Raw genomic sequence first — 21,770 nt, 5'->3', positions numbered from 1 at the left:
GTCGCAACAGAGATACGTGGAACACATCGTGAATACTGAAAAGATGCGGTGGTAAAGCTAGTCGATAAGCCAAATCGCCAATGCTCTCCAAGATCTCAAACGGGCCGATAAACCTGGATGTCAACTTGCCCTTAAGGCCAAATCTGAGAATCTTGCGGAAATGTGACACTCTCAGAAACACTTTCTCCCCAACCTAGAACTGCAAAGGCCTACGCTTGGTATTAACATAGCTGGCCTGAAGATCCTGTGCAGTCTTAATTCGTTTCTTGATCTGATCAACAATGTCAATTTCCTGCTGGATAAACTCCGGTCCCTCAGCCTGTCTCTCCCCTACTTCTTCCCAGAAGAGTGGAGTACGACAATGTCGCCCGTACAACGCCTCAAAAGGTGTCATCCCAATGCTAGTATGATAGTTGTTGTTGTACGTGAACTCAATCAATGGCAAATGATCCTGCCAGGCTGAACCAAAATCCATAACGCACGCTCAAAGCATATTCTCCAAAGTACGGATAGTGCGCTCTGACTGACCATCTGTCTCCGGATGATAGAAAGTACTCAAGCTGAGAGTAGTGCCCATCGCACGCTGAACACTCCCCCAGAACCTAGAAGTAAACCTGGGGTCTCGATCGCTGACAATGCTCACAGGCACTCCATGAAATCGAACGATCTCCTGAATATACAACCGTGCCATATGATCCACAGAGTACTCTCAGCTATAGGCGATGAAATGCGCTGACTTGGTGAGTCGGTCCACCACAACCCAGATAGCATCACAATTCCTCGGAGACATCGGCAAATGGGTCACAAAATCCATCGTGATAAACTCTCATTTCCACTCAGGAATAGGCAGACTGTGAAGCAAACCTCCAGGTCGTCGGTGCTCTGCCTTGACTTGACACACCAAACATCTCGAGGCGTACTGATACATGCTGTGTTTCATCCCCTTCCACCAAAACCGAGTACGTAGATCCTTGTACATCTTGTTGCTCCCCAGATGAATACTCAACTTAGTGCGATGCGCCTGAGACAAAATATCCTCATGCAACTCTACATCCTGCGGAATCACAAGCCTACCAGACAAACATAGAAAGCCGTCTGACTGATAGTGAAATCCAGACGAGCTACCCTCGTTAGATAAGCGATCTAAACGCTGGGTCTTCGAATCAGACATCTGAGCATCTCGAATCCGCGAATACAAAACTGGCTCAGATAGTATCGCAAACATCTGGATACTCTGCATGTCTTTCTTATGCTTGAAGGTATATCCTGAAGTACAACAGGCACTGATCGCACTAGACATCGAACAAGTCTGAAGTGCGGATAGTCGCACCTTGCGACTCAAAGCATCAGCAGTGAGATTAGCAGCTCCCGGATGATACTTAATCTTGCAATCATAATCCTTAAGCAAATCCATCAAACGTCTCTGCCTCATGTTCAACTCCGTCTGAGTGAACAAATACTTGAGACTCTTATGGTCGGTGAAGATCTCAAATTTCTCGCCATACAGATAATGAAGCTAGATCTTCAAAGCGAACACAATGGCTGCTAACTGCAAATCATGAACTTGATAGTTGTCCTCGTGAAACTTCAGCTGTCTAGAAGCATATGCGATCACATGCCCATTCTGAGTCAGGACACAACCTAACCCCTGAAGAGAAGCATCCGTGTAAACCACATACCCTCTAGATCCTGACGGTAATGCCAACACCGGCGCAGAAGTCAGCCGTCGTCGAAGCTCACAAAAATTTTCCTCGCACTCGGAGGACCACTTGAAATCCACACCCTTGCGGGTAAGCTGCATTAACGGTCGAGCTAACTGAGAGAAGTTCAGAATGAAGCGACGATAATACCCTGCTAGACCCAAAAAACTACGGATCTTAGCAACTGTCGTCGGACGCGACCAATTAAGCACCGCCTCAATCTTGCTTGGATCAACAGAAATTCCCTCCCTGGATATGATAGGCCAAGAAAGACCACTCGATCCATTCAGAACTCACACTTGCTCAGTTTGGCGTATAACTTCTCATCTCGAAGAGTCTGCAGTACCAACCGCAAGTGCGAAACATGCTCGTCCGCATTGCGCGAATACACTAGAATGTCGTCAATGAAGACCACGACAAACTTATCCAAGTACTCCCTGAAGACACGGTTCATCAGATCCAAAAATATAGCCGGCGCATTAGTCAATCCAAATGGCATCACTAGAAACTCGTAATGCCCATAGCGAGTACGGAATGCTGTCTTGGCTACGTCCTGATCTCGGACTCTCATCTGATGATAACCAGATCGTAAGTCAATCTTGGAGTAGATCGAAGTACCCTGCAATTGATCAAACAAGTCATCGATACGAGGCAAAGGATACTTGTTCTTCACGGTGACTCGGTTCAACTGACGATAGTCAATGCATAGCCGCATAGACCCATCCTTCTTCTTTACAAAAAGGACAGGAGCTCTCCAAGAAGATACACTAGGACAAATGTACCCCTTGTCCAAAAGATCCTGTATATGATTCTTCAACTCACGCATCTCTGACGGAGCCAGACGATACGGTGCACGAGAAATAGGTGAAGTACCCGACATCAACTCTATGCCAAACTCGAATTCCCTAACAGGAGGAAAACCCAAAATCTCATCTGGAAAAACATCTGGAAATTCATCCACGACCGGAATGCTCTCTATCCCAACGCTCTCAGCGGACAAATCAACTGCATAGATAAGGTAACATTTCCCGCCAGACTCTAGAGCTCGACAGGCTCTCAAAGAAGATACCAGTGGCATCGGGGGTCGCGCTTCCTTACCATAGAAAAACCAGCTATCACTCCCCTCCGGATGAAAGCGTACTAATCTCTGATAGCAGTCCACTGAAGCTCGATAGGTAGTCAACATATCTATTCCCAGAATGCAATCGAAATCATCCATCGCAAGGACCATGAGATTCGCAATCAGAATGTTACCCTCGAACTCTAAAGGGCAACCCATCACTAGACGCTTAGCCAAAGCAGATTGGCCCATTGGAGTAGAAACAGAAACTACTATGTCTAGTGAAATGCAAGGTAACTTATGCCTCTTAACAAAACATGCAGAAATGAAGGAATGAGATGCACCAGTGTCAATGAGTACAAGAGCAGGTAAACCATATAACAGAAATGTACCTGCGATGACCTTCTCATTCTCCTCCACTGCCTGGTCATGCCTCAAGGCAAACACCTGTCCAGAAGTTCGCAGCCTCAAGTGAGAACTCTCAGCAGGCTGTCCCTGCGACCTCTGCTGAACGGAGGCTTGAGAACCAGATCCTGAACCAGAGCCAGAACCGCCTCCCCCAGATAGTGGACAATCCCTCCGGAGATGACCAGTCTCACCACAATGGAAACAAGCTCCAGAAGCTCTATGGAAACGGTCGGTCGGATGGTTCTTCCCACAGTGATCACACTTGTCCTTCTTACCAAAACAGACAACACCAGCAGATCTAGAGGAAAAAGAAGTAGATCCAGACTTCTTGAAAGTCTGAGCACGGGGACCCAAAGAACTAGCAGGCCTCGACTGAGAGAAAGACCTGTTCCTCCGAATGCTGTCCTCTGCCTGATGACAACGGCTCACCAAACCCTCATAGGACATGTCGTCGCCGACCGCCACACGATTGTGAATCTCAGGGTTGAGACCCTGAAGGAACAGATTATACTTCATCTCGGAGCTGTCAGCAATCTTCGGTCAATAGGATAGTAGATCAAAGAACTTCTGCTGATACTCGTCAATAGACATCGCTCCCTGATGCAGACTCAGTAGCTCACCTGCCTTCGTCTGTCGGAGTGCAGGAGAAAAATACAGCTTATGAAAAGCTGTGCGAAACTCGGCCCAGGTGGCCACTCCTCTAGCCGCAACAAAAGGCGCAGAAGTAAACCTCCACCACCTGCGGGCTCGTCCCTCCAGAAGATAACCCAGTGTCTCCATCTTCTGATCCTCGGTACAGTTGAACGTCCCAAAAGTCGTCTCCATGCGGTCTAACCAGTTCTCCGCTTCCTTCGGAGACTCTCCTCCAACCAAGGGCTTAGGGCCCATGGGTAAGAACCGACGCACACTGAAACGCTGATCATCATGGCGGCGATTATAGCATTCCCGACGACGCTCCCGATCGGCATCGCCCCAATGACCACCAATACTATCGTGAGAACTCTGATCACCGCAGTCTGCCATCTACAAAAATACCTTGCGGTTATCTTATGCAGAATCTAAAATTCCCAAGAATTTTATGCATGCTCTGATACCATAAATGTAGTGACCCTTACCTGGATCACCTACTAAGCAGAACTTAGGCATGCAATTAACTTAATTAAATAGATATCAGAATTAAACTGCGGAAACCATAAACATTATGCAATCCCAAGGAAAGAAATCTGTAAATTTCCAAATATTATACAACCAGATCGAACAGCTGTAACAATCCAAATAACAACAGAATAAAACCTAGACGAAGCTCTAGCTGGCCAACCCCTGACTAGCCCCTCCTGGATCCACCCGTCTCGTCCAATCGCAAACCTGCCCCCATGGAATAGGGTGTCCAGAAACATAGAGTACGAGACGTGAGCATAAAACGCTCAGCACGAGAGTATGAGTATACATGCATGCAAAGTGAACTCCCTATAACTCGAGGTCAAAAGATCAGATAACAGGGACAGACCGGGCCCTGGTATGTAGCACGCTGTGCCGTCGCTTCATGAGGTGGCTCCCATACCAAAATACCAGTGGATATGCCGGACCCAAATCGATGGAAGTCCACTCACTAACAGGATAGAGTAAAACCCTACTAATAGACATCTCGAAGGAGATAGCTCAATATGCAAATGAATGCAACATAAATCATGGCATATAAATCATGCAGTCACATAATACATGCATACTCAGTAAGGATATCTCGAACAGTACTTTCGTACCTCAAATCAGTGCAAGCTCTACCAACTCTAGGTCCACACCTATTGTTTGCTCTACACTGCCAAATGATAATACTATCATTAAAGTGCTCTAAAAGCCTTAACTAAGCTATTGCATACTCCTAAATATTTTTAGGAAGCAAAAGCTATACCTTCGTCCGTCATTAGCCCTTTGCTGTCGATTGCCTCAAAACTAGGCCACAGCTCCGCTACGACGCCTGGATCTCTATGCCACTTCCGGATTCTCAATGGGACGCCTAGAATGCCCTAGATCTAAGCTAGAAGACCAAGGAATCGAGAGAGAAGAGGTGAGAGGTGTGCTCAAATGTGAGCCTCGGCACCCCTATTTATAGACGGAGTTCGGATCGTCCGAACTGGACTTCGGAGCGTCCGAACACGATCGGATCGTCCGATCTCGACTTTGGATCGTCCGAACCCAATAATACGTCATTGTTTACGTCAGCACAATGACGTCATCCATGACGACTGTCGGCAGTTCGGAGCGTCCGAACCACTCTTTGGATCGTCCGAACCCTGACTTCGGACCTTCCGAACCTTGACTTCGGAGCCTCCGAACTCGACGACCCTCAAACCATTTTCAAGTGTTCCGAACCCAATTTTGGACTCCGTTAATCCATTAAGAGTTTCCTTATTCACGTTTACTCTTAATTAATTGGATTAATGATTTGATTAACACTTATCACTAATTTAGGTTACGGGCTACTACACTTGAGGATGAATAAACTCGGAGTGAAAGGTTGTTTGCTGATTTTAACGAAGGATCACCTTGCCCATTCATTTCATGTATTAAAGACGATGAACTACAACTTCTTTTAGCCCATCCCGAGCCATTTGGTTCATCACCCCTTATCTGTGCTGCAAATACAATTTGGGAATTCTCAAGATTCCTAAACAGCGAAGGACCGTTGCCTTCTGGGGACATGCCTTAGGTTGGATAATCCCGGAAGGAGTGGGACCTTGAGGCGAGGAGCGTCCAGGGGCGGAGCCAGAAAAAAATAAGGGATGGCTAAATATTTTAAAAATTCAATGCTTAGACAAAATTCATAGCATATTATGTTTGGGCTGGGCTATTTTTAGTTTGGGCCAAAGACATAACTTTATATATGTGTGTATATATATATAATATATTTCTAGTTGGGCCAAGGTAGGTCTGGGCTACAGGCCAGGCCAACCACCCCTTAAATCTGCCTCTGGGAGCGTCTCCGTTTGATGATTTGAGTTGGTTCTGTTTTATCATTTGGATTTACTACGATATTCTATTCGATTTGGTTGTATTATAACTAAAATTTCATATTGCTAGTTTGTGGACTTGGTTGTATCCTGAATTTACGATGTTAAAAAAACAATTGATCGTGAAAAATATATGTTGTTACCCGACAACAAAATATTATAAAAGTTTGTTCTAGCAGATTTTTCAATAAAATACTCTATATATCTATTTCCTTAAGACTTTGTGCATTTTTTTTCAACAATAAAATAAACTAACCTTTAGAATCCCATAAATATGAGATCCTCCAACTATGGCTTCGACCCAACAACCTATTTTTAGTGGTCTGACCACTTGGAACGCCGCATTGACAATGAACATCTTGAAAAACTATATATTATATGTTAGAAACAAAATATAAAGTTAAACAATAAATATATGAAAAATGGAACTTTGAATGTCGAAAAATAAGTCGAAGTTTAAACTTACATCAGCACTCAAGATTGTCATAATACAGGATCCAATACCTCCGTTGATAGAACTAGTGATCGCTGAAAAAGAATTAGTTGTATGTAGCATAAAAAAAACAAAGGAGTAGGATGGAATTTGGGATCACTACATGAATCAATGAGGAGTCCTACAGATGAAGAAATTGTGTAAGCTAAGTATATTTTAAAATATATCCATAAATTAAAAGACAAAAAATTATAGAGAGAATTGCTCCAATTGAGAAATACCTTCTATGATACAAACAAATCAACAATGTTTTTTTGAATGAGACTAACAACACAAAACCCCAAACCGATAGCCATCAAGACACCACAGTTCTCTTATTTAAAGAATGAGATACTAGAGCGAAATGCCAATCAATTCGATAGCTTTCCGGCATCTTCCACGGATGAAGATAAATCATGATACTAGATCATATCACTACAATCCTTCTGTGCAAGTGTACGAAATTTCGAGCTGGAAAACATAGAGTATTAGTAAAGTAATATAAACATAAATGAAAATGTATTTCACTAAATGTTAGGAAGATTCAAGCTGATTACTATTAATTTAATTTAATTTAATTTTTTAAAAAAAAAACTAGAGTGAAATTCCGATTACTTTGGTAGCATCTGCCTCGCAACTTCCATAAATGAAAACAAATCATTATGCTTGATGAAATAACCGTGGTCATTGGGAGCAAGTATATGAATTTTTTGGAAAATGCAACCATGTCAATCATCCATTTTGTTTTAGAACTTCGAAAAACACAAACACTTACCAGACCAAACGTTGCAAAACCTCTATTGTGTATGAAAATGACATTACTGGTTGCGACATCACTTGAAAACCACAAATCTACATTAAAAACAAAAAAAAAACAAATCAACGAATCAAAAATAAAATGCTTGCAAATTGAATGGAGACTGCATTGATTGACCTACCATTTCAACCATCACGGATGACGATGCCATCGCTAGGCGTGTATGTATTTGTGACGGTGACAACGAGGGTTTATAAGGCAGGGTTTGGATTGCTTGCAGAGCCATTTTTAACTTTTGAAAGTACTTCATGTCTAAACGTAAAGCACGAAGAGCCTAACAACAACGTCAAAATTTTCTAAAAATGTCAATTCTCTTATTCTCTAAAAGTTTTCTAAAAATACCAATTCTATTATTCCCCATTTCACTCAACTATCGTTCTAGCTTGTCTATTCTCTGTACAAAATTGGACTCTGGGTAAATTCATATTTTTACTTTATTTTATGATTTCTTCTTGCTCTGATAATAAAGACATGGAATAATGTGTTAAAAATAAAATATTCTCAATTTTTATTCCAACAATTATTAATTACAAATGAGAATAATCAATCTGATTACCTTGGTGTCCTCCTCCTCATCAGAATCAACCATAAACTCATCTTCACGTGACAATGATTTTCATCAGTAGTGTGAGAGACAACTTTTCTTAACATGTCATTCCGAATCAAAATAGTCCGCCTGTTTTTCCCCATTACTGTAACTCAATGCCACATTTTATATTTTGAATAGGGATGAAAATTTTTTTCGCGGAGAAAACTCGAAACAGAGAGGATTTGAGGGCGACTATTCGGTTATGGTTCAAGTATGGGGCTTTTAAAAATCCCTGCAACTTATTGGGGCGGGTAGGGGATGTTATCCCATCCTCAAATCCGCCCCAAAGATAACAATAATAATACTAATAATAATAACAATAATATAATAATAATAATAGTAAAGTGTATAAATATTTTATTAATCAAATTTTATCAAATCTAAAGTTTTATAAAAATAATAATTAAAAATATTAATATTCTTTAGTTTATATATTTATTTATGCATTATATATATAATATATACGTTTATGATAACATATTTTTTTTAAATATAAAACTATTATTTGAATTTCATTCATGTTACTTAGACATATATTTTTTTAATATTAATATATGTATATGTTTTGTTATTTATTTTGATAAATTTAAAAATATATTCTTAATAAATTTTTTATAGAGCATTTTATTTAAAATAATAATTTTTATTGGTGAAGGGGATTGCGGATGGTGAAGACATCCACGTCCCCACCCCTTTGTCATCCTATTCCTGCAAACCACCAAAATTATCGTCTTCCTTACTAACACAAATTTTTAAACATGCATTCACCTATACAATTGATCCTGAAAAATATATGTTGTTATACGAAAACAAATATTATAAAAGTTTGTGGCAGCAGATTTTTCACTAAAATACTCTATATATTTGTTTTCTAAAGACTTGGTGCATTTTTTCAACAATAAAGGAAAATAACCTTTACAATCCCATAATTGTGAGATCCTCCAACTTTGGCTTCGACCCAACAACCTATTTTTAGTGGTCTGACCACTTCGAACACCACATTGACAATGAAATCTTGAAAAGTTATATATTATATATTAGAAACAAAAGATAAAGTTAAACCAATAAATATCTTAAAATGAAACTTTGAATGTAAAAAAAAATAATTCAAAGTTTGAACTTACATCAGCACTCAAGATTGTCATGATATCTGACCCAATACCTTCAGTGATAGAACTAGTGATCGCTTAAAGAGAATTAGCTGTATGTAGCATAAAAAAATAAAGAACTAGGATGGAATTTGGGACCACTACATGTATCAGTAAGAAGTCCTACAGAGGAAGAAATCTTGTTAAGCCAAGTGTATTTTAAAATAGGAGAAATTGCATATACTACCCTCGCGATATCCCGAGTTAGCGTAAATCCCCCCGTGAAAAAAATATCACCAAAAAGCTCCCTGTGTTTTTTAATGTTCAGCTCACGCCCCCTCGCCAGTATGCTTTGTACACCACGCGCGGAAGCTTGCGAATTGTCATGGTTTTTTGTGAGTATTTTTGTCTAAATTGCCATCGTTCAGTATATAATTAAATGGAAGACTTATTCCTCTTCATTTTGCCACTCCCGAATTCCCCCTTTCTTAAAACCCTAGATTTTTGTTCTTTTAAAAAATGGATCAACAACATTTTCATTGCAATTGAAAAGGCTCTCCTGGACTCTTTTCAACCATGGGACAACAGGTCTCATTCCCGACTTGTCTAGAACAATAACATCGTCGCTTCAGGTTTTAGAGGAACACCACCTTTTTCCATCGGAGATGATTGTTTTGCTTGCATTAGATTCCTTGAGTTCGTTAAGTTGCTTAGGACCTAAATATCCATTGCCTATATCTTCTGGTCCACGATATTTATCAGTGGGAGATTGAATAATAGAAATATCATACCCTTTGAATTTGCATGATTCCCCCGGGAGGAGTGGCGATGGTGCCGCCGTCTTTAGCCAAGTTTTGACGCCTTCCCCAGCGGCGTGCGCTCGCCGGAGAGATGCTTCATTTTTGGGTTGGGAGCGGAAGAGTAGCAAAAGATTATTAATTAATTGTCATTTAAGAAGGGCATTTTCGACAACACAAAATTTTGTTTGACTAAAATAATGGTTGGGGGGTGTGAGCTGGACATAAAAAAACACAGGGAGCTTTTTGGTGATATTTTTTTCACGGGGGGATTTACGCTAACTCGGGATATCACGAGGGTAGTATATGCAATTTTCCCTTTAAAATATATTTGTAACTGAAAAAACAAAAAAATAGAAAGCATTTCTCTAATTGAAATATCTTCTATGATACAAACAAATCAACAATGTTTTTTTTAAATGAGACTAACAACAAATCTCAAACCGATAGTCATCAAGGCATCACGGTTCTCTTATTGAATAAATGAGTTGAAAAACATAGAGTATTTGTAAAATAATGTTATGAATGAACATTTATTTCACTAAATTTTAGGATGATTTAAACTGATTACTATTAATTTAATTTTTTTTTAACATAACTATAGTGAAATGCCAATAATTTCGGTAGTTTGCCGACATCTTCTACGGATGAAGATAAATCTTTATACTCGATCAAATCACTACGATCCTTCTTATCAAGTGTAGGAAATTTCGAGCTGGAAAACTTAGAGTATTTGTAAAGTAATATAAACGTAAATGACAATGTATGTTTTTTTAAAAAAAAAAAACTAGATTGAAATATTTTTAACAATTTATTTAATAAAAGATATTTTTGTAATTTAACATATTAATGTCATGTTTTGAAAGTGATGTAAAGACAAATCATTACACTTGATGAAATAACTGTGGCCATTGGGAGCAAGTGTACGAAATTTCTGGGAAATGCAACCATGTTAATCATCCTTTTAGTTTTAGAATTTTGAAAAGCACAAACTTTACTAGACGTTCTAAAACCTCTATTGTGCGTGGAAATGGCATTACTGGGTGCGATAGCACCTGAAAACCCCAAATCTACGTTAAAAATAAAAACAAAAACAAAACAGATCAACGAATTGAAAATAAATTTCTTGCAAATGGAATGCGTACTACAGTGATTGACCTACCATTTCCACCGCCATGGATGACGATGTCGTCGCTAGGCGTGTATGTATTTGTGAAGGTGGCAACGAGGGTTTATAAGGTAGGGTTTTGATTGCTTGTAAAACCATTTTTAACTTTTAAAAGTGTTTCTTGTCTGAAAGGAAAGCGGGAAGAGACGTCAAACACTAATTTTTTTTAACTAATATATTTTAAATTTATATATAATATTATTTATTTATTTATTTTCCAAATGACTTAATGAATTATCACACAATATTTAGCTTAAAAATTAATTTACCTTAAAAACTCAAACAAAATATTTTTGTATGTTAAAAATTAAAATTTTAATTAAAAAAATCAATATTATAAAAATCATTCTATATAAAATAACATACAAAATTTAATATGATTTATATTTTTATCTCGAATTGTAGTACGTTATTCAAAATAGTTGAATATTGCCCCAAATAAGTGTCCTAATTGGTAGCGTAGGTGAGTGCTTGACAAGACTCTGGAGTTTGATTTTTTCTAACCACACTTTATTGGATTAGTCCGTCGCACAGAACTTTTCTAGTGCTTTAGTTCGGGATTTATCTAGTTATTGAAATTTATATTTTTGTTATTATATATATATATATATAACTCAGATGTAGGGATGCCAATTTTTTCTGCGAGTTCGCTCTCCGCGTGAAAAATCCGAAATGACAATTTACAGTATACTCTAAAGTAAAAAATGGGTAAGCATGCCTAAGCTAACGAAGTTAAAATGTTTAACTAAAATTATAATCCGGTGATATCAAATAAAAACTAAATATAATAACAGAATTACACGTTTTTACTACTCAAATTTCTTTCAAAAATAAATATGCATATTGAGAAATTGCGAAAAAATACTATTTTGTCCATAATACGGTTGTGTTTACTTAGTGGGATGATATTACATGTAGATAAATCACCAGGACTATAAAAATGATTTTCATGGACGCGGAATAATTATGGATAAACAATAATATGTTTACTTTGAGTTATTAATTTTGAGATTGAAATAGTGATTGAAGAACGAATTGCAGTTTTATCCTCCACCTATGATAAATAATCTTATGTTTAATTTTGTGTTCATATAATTTGGGAAAGATTTTTGTTGAATAATGTAAATTATTATTGATTCAAATGTGAGTCATTTTTATTTATCAAATTATTGGATATAAATATATATATAAATATATATATATATATATATATTAAAAATAGATAAAATTGATAAACCAAGTTATAAAAAAAATGAGAAATTGGGAGGAAAACAAATGAATTAAAGGAAGGTATATTAGAATTTATGTGGATTTTTTCCATAAATATTGTTCGGGATATGTCATACCATAAAGGACGAGAAATCCCAAGAAATCTGGTATAATGACGGGCCTTGAGATTTGAGAAAATTGAATTTTTTTTAAGTAAACAATGAATGTGATTGAATTAATAAGTTTATCCTATGATTATCAAGCCAAATAAATGCACTCATGATGTATACTTGTGCACATTCATTTATGGATCATTCTAACTTAACTACGGACAAAAATAAATATAAAAAAAAAACGCACAAGAAGGAAAAATGATCTAAAGACTTGGAAGACATTGAAACGATGTTTTCGAATAATGAAATTCTAATTCGCATTCATTATTGAATATTTGATGTTGGAACTAAACAATACTTGCAAGTTGCAGCTACCTAAATTCAGCAAGAACATGAATCGATCGATAACACAAAAACGAAAATCGTACTTAAAAAACCAAAAATATAATTATTTTTCTAAAAGAATGTGTGTTGGGAATGCGACATGCCTAATACAAGGCTGGATCCAATTACAAACCCTCTCAACAAACAAAGATTACTAATAGAATCAAGTTGCTAGCTAGCTTTGCAACAACATATATAAAAGGTATTTTTATATATATAGCACATAAACCACAAAGTGGTAGCTAGGTTAGTATAAACTGGAAAATAGGAATATACAATGTAGGAAATTGAGAGGGAAGCTAGCTGGCGGGAGGAGCAAATGGGAGATTCCCTATTCTTCAAAAGTTGAATTAATGCATATTAGATAGATACAGGGGAAAACAGAGCAAACGTGATCTCTTGATGGCTCAACTCCACTCTAAGTCCGACGCCTTTTCGCCGCCTATGTACACCGGTGGCTTCATCATCTATTAATATTGCTCAGTACTATTTCATTTGCCTGCAAAGAGATCCCCATCAACAACATCATCATGTTATAAAAACACAATATTTCGTGTAAAAACGTCTTAGTTACGACACATTGATCATATATATATATATATATATATATAACATGATGAATAATGCTTGAGCTTGCCTCGAATCAGTCACTAAAAATGACCTTCTCCGCGATATCCAGCAACGGCTGCAAGCACTGGGGGGAAAATTTCCTGGCGAACATGTAGGAATAAGTCGAATTCGAGGCCCGTAGGTGGTCGATGAGAGTGGAGGAAACCTCGACATGTCTGTACGTATGGGGATGGCCGCCAATGCTACCTGTCCAATTGACCCTGGTGAGAGTATGGTGCGTGCATCCATCGGGATCCTCCATGGACAAAAGGGTGGGGAAATAGTGTTCTTCCGGGTAACAAGATTCGGCTTTCAAGCACGGCAGACGAAACTTGCGCCACAATCTCCGATCCCTTATCACCACCAGCGCGTGTTGTCGGGTTAGAACGAAGAACTGTGATCCGATGCGGAACCGATCGAAGGGAACCTCCGGCAACATTGCGTTTTTGCCTCTGGCCACGTATCTGTCCCACAGTTGGGGCTCGTGGGACAATATTTCGATGAAGCTACGGTACATAGGCGTGGATGGGGATGGATGAGCGATGGGTTTGAGGAAAAGGGAGTTGTACGTGTATTTGAAGGAATGCAGAGGGATGCAGTGTTGGGAAACGAGGGCGAAGTAAGAATTCAAGGGGTCGTCGAGGAGAGCGGTGGCGAGGAGGCGGCGGGCGGCGGAGACGAGGGACGGGGTGGCGCGTTGGGTCTTCTTGGACGCGATGAAACGGCCGGAGAAAGCCCCCTCCGGGGGAGTGATCTTGGAGGATGGATCGGCGTGGATGTAGATGTTGTAGAGGGGCTCGTTGTTCTTGAAGAAGAGCTGCCACAGGGGAGCGAAATGAAGGTCGGAGTTGGTGAGGAAGAGGAACGCGATCTTTGGCTTGGCGTTGCCGGTCCCGAGGTGGGATACGGCGGCGGGGCCGAGAGACGCGAGGGTGGCGCGGCGGAAGAGGGCGAGGTCGTCTAGCTCGTCGGGGAGGGAGATTTCGACGTGCCTCGGCGGGAGAATCCGCGGGACGAAGAGGAAAAGCAACGGGAACGAGAGAAGGAGAGCGAATGACAGGACGAATGGCGTGTTGAACATAGCAGCCTCGATCTTCCTTGACGACGGCGACGAAGACGAAGATTGCATGAAAAGATCAACAAAATTCTTACCAACTTTGATCGATTCCAATCGTTATTATTCCGATGTGTGTATGTGCATAATATACACGTAATAAAGTGGAGAATTTGCAGAAGAATTATGGAAGGATGAAGAGCTGATTAATTGTGTAAAAATGGCGTTAAGATTGTTGTTGGAGAAGAAGATGGATGATGGAATGAAGAAGGCTTTGGATCTTTCTTTCTTTTCTTTTCTTTTTTTTTTTCTTGCCCATTTTATTTTAAGGTTGATGTATGTAAGATTGTGATCCGAGGAAACTGTCCATTTAGTATTTTGTATGAAAGAGCAACGTGTGATAACTATCGCAATAGATCTAATATCCAAAAATAGGTCGAAGGTTCTAATGCAACATATACATATATATTTGGATTTAAACTAAAAAAAAATAGTTCATTTAGTTCTCTGTATTGTCGTATTTTGGGTTTTTTTTTTTAAATCTTAATAACTTTGACTTTTTTCTTTTTTAAACCTTTAATCTTCATGTTCAATGTTAACATGATTATGTTAATAATTCTTAGCAAGATGAAACTCATTCCTAAAAGGTGTATTAGAAGTGGGTTCGATTATTCAATTGCGTTGATGCGCATGGTTGACGTTACAATTTAGGGTCATTTCCACGTGGTTTGACTAGCGTTAATTAAGAGTAATTTTTAATTCATTATATTTATTTATAGTTGTATTAATCGCGGACATTTGTATTGTGACCATTTATTATAATTTTGTTGACTCCTGTTATGTATCGATTTTTCTTCAGTAGTATATCTGTCTGCTATTAGTCGAGAACGAGCAAGTTTGATTTAAGAATTTTCTTAATTACCTATTTTAACAATTACTATGGTATAATTTATTTATACTAAATTCATAAGTTTGTGAAACTTGTGGACGACAATTAATTTTATTTTATTAACAAAATAACATGTCATTTATTATTAAAGGAATTTTAGCATTTAGACTTTGAAAATTGTTATATAATTGGTCGTCGAGTTTAGAGGTGCAAACGAACTGAACACGTTCGTGAGTTTTACGAGTCCGCTCGATAAATATTTGATTCGTATTCGAACTTATCGAACTCGAGCCAAATTCGAACATGTTCGAACTTTTTTTCGAGCCGAACTCGAGCCGAATTCGAACATGTTCGATAGTTCGCGAATAGTTCGTGAACCTTAATATTTAATTAATATAATATAATTATATAATAAATATATAAACATTTCGAACTTTTTTCAAACATTTCGAGCTTTTCAAACCATAATATCCGAATAGCTCACGAATAGGTTCGAATATTTTGAGTCGACCTTGAACTCGAACTTTATTTCAAGCCGAGCTCGAGCCAAAATATTTGAAATTATCGAACTTCGAATCGAACTCGAATATACTCTTATCGAGCCGAATTCGAGCCTTAAAATTTTACCATTATTTGGCTCGATTCGGTTCGTTTGCACCCCGAGCACAAAAAGCAAATGTAACAAAGAACAGAAGAACATCTTGCGGCAACAAATAAAACGTTACCAAAAATAAAAAAAGGTGGTATCTAAAAAAAATAAAAAGAGGTACAAATTATTGATGACTAAAGAAAACACTACCATTAAGACTTGAATATGATAATAAATTTTTTGTTTTAGGAATGAGAATTAATTAAATAAATAATATTTAAAAGAAAAAAAGTTAAAAACACACCATTTTCCAAATTAGTGACATAAAAGTGGATAATATAAAAATATGCAATTATATTAATTAACGTGCAAGTTACGTGCGATTTCAGTTTATAATCAAAAGTTATGATATATATATCTAAATCGAAACAACGTTAATAATGTAATATGAAAGATTAAAATTCATATTGGTTCATGAATTGATAAATTGATAATTGATATATATATATATATTATTGTATGTAAATTACTTAGTAGATTATTAAAAACAAATCTGTTAGATTTATTACTAATGATTAAAATATAAAAAAAATATGTTATTATCTTTGTATCAATATATTAATACATATGATTAAAGTAATTGAGTGTTATTTTATTAATATATGATTGTTATATCAATTTTTTTGCTTAAAAATAATATTTTAATATAATAAATAAAAAATGCCATATATTGTATATTTATTAATATTTTTTTTTAGAAACCATATTTATTAATATTTTAAAATTTTATTTTATTTAAGTAAATTTATTAATAAGTAAAATATAAATATATATATATTTAAAAATAGTAAGATATTTATTTATTTAATTTTTATATAAATATAATTTTTTCACTTTTAATTAATAAAATAGATTTTAAAAATTAAAATATGATTTTTGTTGAATGTACTAAAAAATAAATGGACTTAAAACAATTTATTTTTTTTAATTAAATCAAATATTCATTAAATTATTTACAATAATTCTTATACTAATTCATTACTTTATCAAATAGTTCGTCTAATAAATCCAAGCTTTGTTCCAGGAATGACACTATATATATATATAAAAAGTTAAATATTGAGTTACATGTTATATTTAAAATTACATATGTCATTAATAACATGTATGGTTTGTAATTTATGTACGATGTGCAATCCAACGCATTATTCAATATGTATATATAGCGTTTCCGTTGTTTCAGCCTCTACTCCTCCACCTGGAACCAACGTAAGCTAGCTCCCCCATGCATTCTGCCACGTTTCATACATTGAAACTATCAATAGTTCATCCGTTTCTTCCTTAATCCTTACAAAACCAATATGGTTTCTTGTTTCTAATTAATCTTCCCTCGATTCTCTTAAATATAATTAACGTGTAATTTATGGATACCAACAGAAAGAGGAGCATCAGAGTTTTGATGTTTCCATGGCTGGCTTATGGCCATATCTCACCATTTCTGCAACTAGCCAAGTCTCTCACAAAAAGGAACTTCATCGTGTACATGGCTTCTTCGCAAATAAACATCGCTTCCATCAGAGGGAACCTCTCAGAAAACGACTCTGTTTCCATAAAATTGGTGGATCTTCATATCCCAACAACCCCTCATCTTCCATCTCATTACCACACCACCAATGGCTTGCCTTCCCACCTAATGCCAGCTCTCAAGAAAGCTATGGACTCGTCCAGGCCACGAATCTCCACACTCCTCCAAACTCTCAAGCCAGACTTGGTTATATACGATTTCCTCCACCCATCGGTGCCGGAAGAAGCTGCTGCGCACGGCGTCCCCGCGGTGCTGTTTCTGAGTCCGGGCGCCGCATCTTCTTCTTATTTCATACACCATTGCTTTGGAAATCCCAGCTCGGAATACCCTTTTCCGGGTATATACTTCCGGGAGCCAAGAATATCCACAGGAGTCGAGGCTAGTGATTTCGAAAGATTGAGGGAATGTGTTAATCTTTCTTCCCAAATCGTGCTCATCAAGTCATTTCGAGAGATAGAGGGGAAGTATATTGACTATCTCTCCTTCATAACTGGGAAGAAATTCGTCCCGGTGGGCACTCTGTTTCAGCATCCAGAAACGACGGAGAATCATCATGAGCATGAAAGATTCATCAAATGGCTAGATGGGAAGAGTGAAGGGTCCAGTACTGTTTTCGCTTCATTTGGGAGCGAGTATTTCTTGAAAGAAAGCGAAGTGGAAGAGATAGCACTGGGATTGGAGGAAAGTAGCGCTAATTTCATATTGGTTTTGAGGTCTCCACAAGGGGAGGGAACCTGTAAGAATATCCTCCCCAAAGGGTTTGTTGAAAGAGTTGGCGAGAGGGGAATGGTGGTGGAAGGATGGGCACCACAGGCAAGAATCTTGTCACATCCGAGCGTGGGAGGGTTCTTGAGTCACTGTGGATGGAGTTCGGTGATGGAAGGGATTCATTGTTCGGTGCCGATCGTGGCGGTTCCTATGCATCTTGATCAGCCATTGAATGCTAGGTTGGTGGAGGAGGTGGGGATTGGAGAGGAAGTTGTGAGGAATGGAGAAGGGAATTTTGTGAGAGGGGAGATTGGTGGAGTTATTGGGAAGGTGGTGGGGAAGGGATCAAGTGGGCAGAGTTTGAAGTTGAAAGTGAGGGAATTGAGTGAGAAGGTGAGGGGGAAAGGGGAGGAAGAGGTTGATGTTGTTGTGGAGGAATTGGTGAGATTGTGTGAGTGTAACACCCTAAAATTTGAATAAATCTCAGATTAAACACCAAGGTACACCCATCTTCATCATTATTATTTATAAATATTAATTGTTACACATATATTTGTAAGTATATCTATAATAATAATAATAATAATAATAATAATGAATTAACAACTATTATTATTATAATAATAGTGAATTAACAACTTCGTCCTTTTATTCACTCTTTTTAAAACTCCTAATATACATACGAGGTCATAAAAGTAAATATGTCTAAAGCATTATATATTTCTACATGGATATAAAAGTCAATATATGATGTTTGTCATTAATTTAAGCCATTAATCTAAGATAAGATATTTGTCGTCAAAACATACCTGTTCACGTTTGTGCTATAATAATATCAATAATAATAATAAAAGTAAATATATGATGTTTGCCATTAATCTAAGCCATTAATCTAAGATATTTGTCGTCAACATACCTATTCACGGGGCATTTAAATATATAGGCTCGGTCTTGTTTTTTTTTTTTAAGTCAAAGGGACTCGCGTGTTTTTTTTAAGTCAAAGGGACTTATTTAATGTACCGTCTTAGTTGGCCCTTAAATTGGGTCTTAATTACTTAAGTGGTGTCAGCTCAGATTAGTTAATGGTTATGTAATCCTTTATCTCGATCAATATACTCGTGGGGCCTGTTTTTTTTTTGTTTTTTTGTGCGTATTCCCCTGCTGTGCAAACGCAGCTCCTTTTCTACCGGAACCACCCTTTATCCGACCAAAAAATTCTCAGAAACTTCCTTTCAATTGGACCACTCTGCTTTAAAGTCTCACACCTGTACCAAACAAACTCTTTCCCTTGTTTTATCCCTCATATTTTCCAAGAGGGAACAAAAAGTAAGCAATATCATTAATGCTCCAAATCTGCCCTCTTTCTTTTATTTCTGTTATGTTAAATGACAATTATCTTTTATTTTTCAGTGTATATGTTTTACAATGATGTCTTTAATGTTAACTGTTTAATAAATATTTGTATCGACTCTAGTAGTAACTATATTGTTGTTGGATCGGGGAAGAAATTTGAGTGGTTTACATTTGGTCGACCGACATAGGCTATTGCTCGGCTGTCTATTTGTAACGTCGACCGAGGAAGAATGCATTTTGTAAAGTCATACCGACCGTAATCTCGACTGCTATTTCATGAATCTCTACCGACTTATTGTAATGATCGACCGACTTGTTGTAGTGCCGGCTTGTGTAGAATGCAATGGTTTAGTCAACCTGACCGTTTGCATATAATTAGTACGATTTATACCCTCCAATATCGACTGATTTTTGAATCAGTTCGACTGCTCTTTCAATCATATAGACTGCACTACAAGACTTTAAGTAGTTTCCATCGTTGGCATAATATTATTTCGACCATTATTATGAAATCTCGGTTGATATGTAAAGCACGGCGACCTTTTGGACATGACAATGTCGTCTTCGTAATTCAAATAAAATTTGTTAAAACGCATGTGTATTTATTTTTTCGTTTTGAAAGTTGCTTATGCTTAATCTAATTATTTTTATAGGTTATGGCAATCAGTAATGTTGTCCTTCAATGTAATGGAAAGTGGATTCGGGATGAGCACGATGTTTTCAAATGGTCTTCACATGAAAGTTGTAAATGGGATTTAATCACAGTGGACGATGAGACATGCATTTTCGAATCTTTTAAGAATGAGGTTGTTAACATTCTGGATTTGGCATGTGATATTAACAGAACCAAATTCAGCTATTTGCCGATTGTTCCTAATTGCCATCCTCCTCCCTTTTATATTAAGGATGATAGAACTCTGCGTGCGTACTTTTACTTTGGTGCCCCAGACAAGAGACCTGTGCTGAATGTTATGGTGGAAGAAGAGGAAGTGAACGTTGGACTGGACAACGAAGTGCATGCATTTGAAAGCACTCAGCACCTCAGTAACGATATCATGACATTTAATAACATCGCTAATTTTGAACAATCATTTGATGTTTGTGACAGATCGATGGATGAAAATGTTGGGGGGGATCAATCGTACTGGGAGGAATCTGTTGTTAGATGGAGATGATACATGTGGCAATTATAAAGTCGCTGATTATGGTAGATCATGCAATGAAATGCGGGGTCTTGATGGTGAAGACGAGGATCGTGACAGATCGATGGATGTAAATGTTGGAGGGTTGAATCGTAATGACGAATACTTCGATGGAGATTTTGTCATTCCTAACGAGAATGATAAGGAAACAACTGAGAATGTCAACGTGTCTTGTCCTGTGGGGGGGTTGAATCATAATGATGAATACTTTGGTGGAGATTTTGTCATTCCTAACGAGAATGATAAGGAAACAACTGAGAATGTCAACGTGTCTTGTCCTGTGGGGGGGTTGAATCATAATGACGAATACTTTGATGGATTTTTTGTCATTCCTAACGAGAATGATAAGGAAACAACTGAGAATTTCAACGTGTCTTGTCCATTCGAACAACTTGAAGATCCTTTAATTTTAGGAGAACCTTCATTACACCAGCAGCAATTAAGACGGTCTGAGTCCGAGCCGGAAGGGTATCTAAATAGACATCGGATCCGAAAGAGAATTCCGTTGGTAGATAGAGCTGAGTCATGTGGCAATGGTACATACTCATTCCGTGATGGATCCAACATTTCTATTGGGCAGGTATTTTCCAATAAGGCAGAATTTCAAATTGAATTGTCCCGACTTGCAATAAAGTCATCTTTTGAGTTCAAAATAGTGAAATCTAACAAGTCCGTGTATGATGTTCGATGTGCTGCTGATAGTTGTACTTGGAGGATTCGAGGTGCAAAGAAAGATCCACACTCAACATGTTTTAACGTTCGAACATATTGTAACATTCACACATGTGACTTGATGCGCATGAGTATAAAAAATCGACAGGCTACTTCTAGGTTAGTGTCAGCTGTGTTGCTAGAAAATTTCGGTGGTCAAAGGACTACACCTGTGCCGAAATCAATAATCACAATGATGCGTAATCAGGGAGTTCAAGTATCATACTTCAAGGCATGTATAGGTAAAGAACTGACTC

At 37.6% G+C, this 21,770-nt stretch overlaps 2 protein-coding genes across 2 annotated transcripts; one reads left to right on the top strand and one right to left on the bottom strand.

The window, feature by feature from the left end:
- Window positions 1–13,065: 13,065 nt before the first annotated feature.
- Window positions 13,066–14,787, bottom strand: LOC140866905 (glycosyltransferase BC10-like). The gene is made up of 2 exons (XM_073271970.1): window positions 13,451–14,787; window positions 13,066–13,312 (listed from the first exon to the last, which is right to left on the bottom strand). The coding sequence occupies exon 1, from the start codon at window positions 14,549–14,551 to the stop codon at window positions 13,457–13,459; it is 1,095 nt and encodes a 364-aa protein (XP_073128071.1). The 5' UTR covers window positions 14,552–14,787; the 3' UTR covers window positions 13,066–13,312; window positions 13,451–13,456.
- Window positions 14,788–17,377: 2,590 nt separating this feature from the next.
- LOC140860961 (UDP-glucosyltransferase 29-like) lies at window positions 17,378–20,775 on the top strand. Its single transcript, XM_073263959.1, has 2 exons — window positions 17,378–18,688; window positions 20,254–20,775. Exons 1-2 carry the CDS (start codon window positions 17,378–17,380, stop codon window positions 20,773–20,775), a joined length of 1,833 nt encoding a protein of 610 aa, XP_073120060.1.
- The last annotated feature ends 995 nt before the right edge of the window (window positions 20,776–21,770 follow it).

Source organism: Henckelia pumila, chromosome 4 (genome assembly GCF_033568475.1).
Source record: "Henckelia pumila isolate YLH828 chromosome 4, ASM3356847v2, whole genome shotgun sequence".
Lineage (NCBI taxonomy): Eukaryota > Viridiplantae > Streptophyta > Magnoliopsida > Lamiales > Gesneriaceae > Henckelia > Henckelia pumila.
This window is presented reverse-complemented; position numbering and strand designations above follow the sequence as displayed.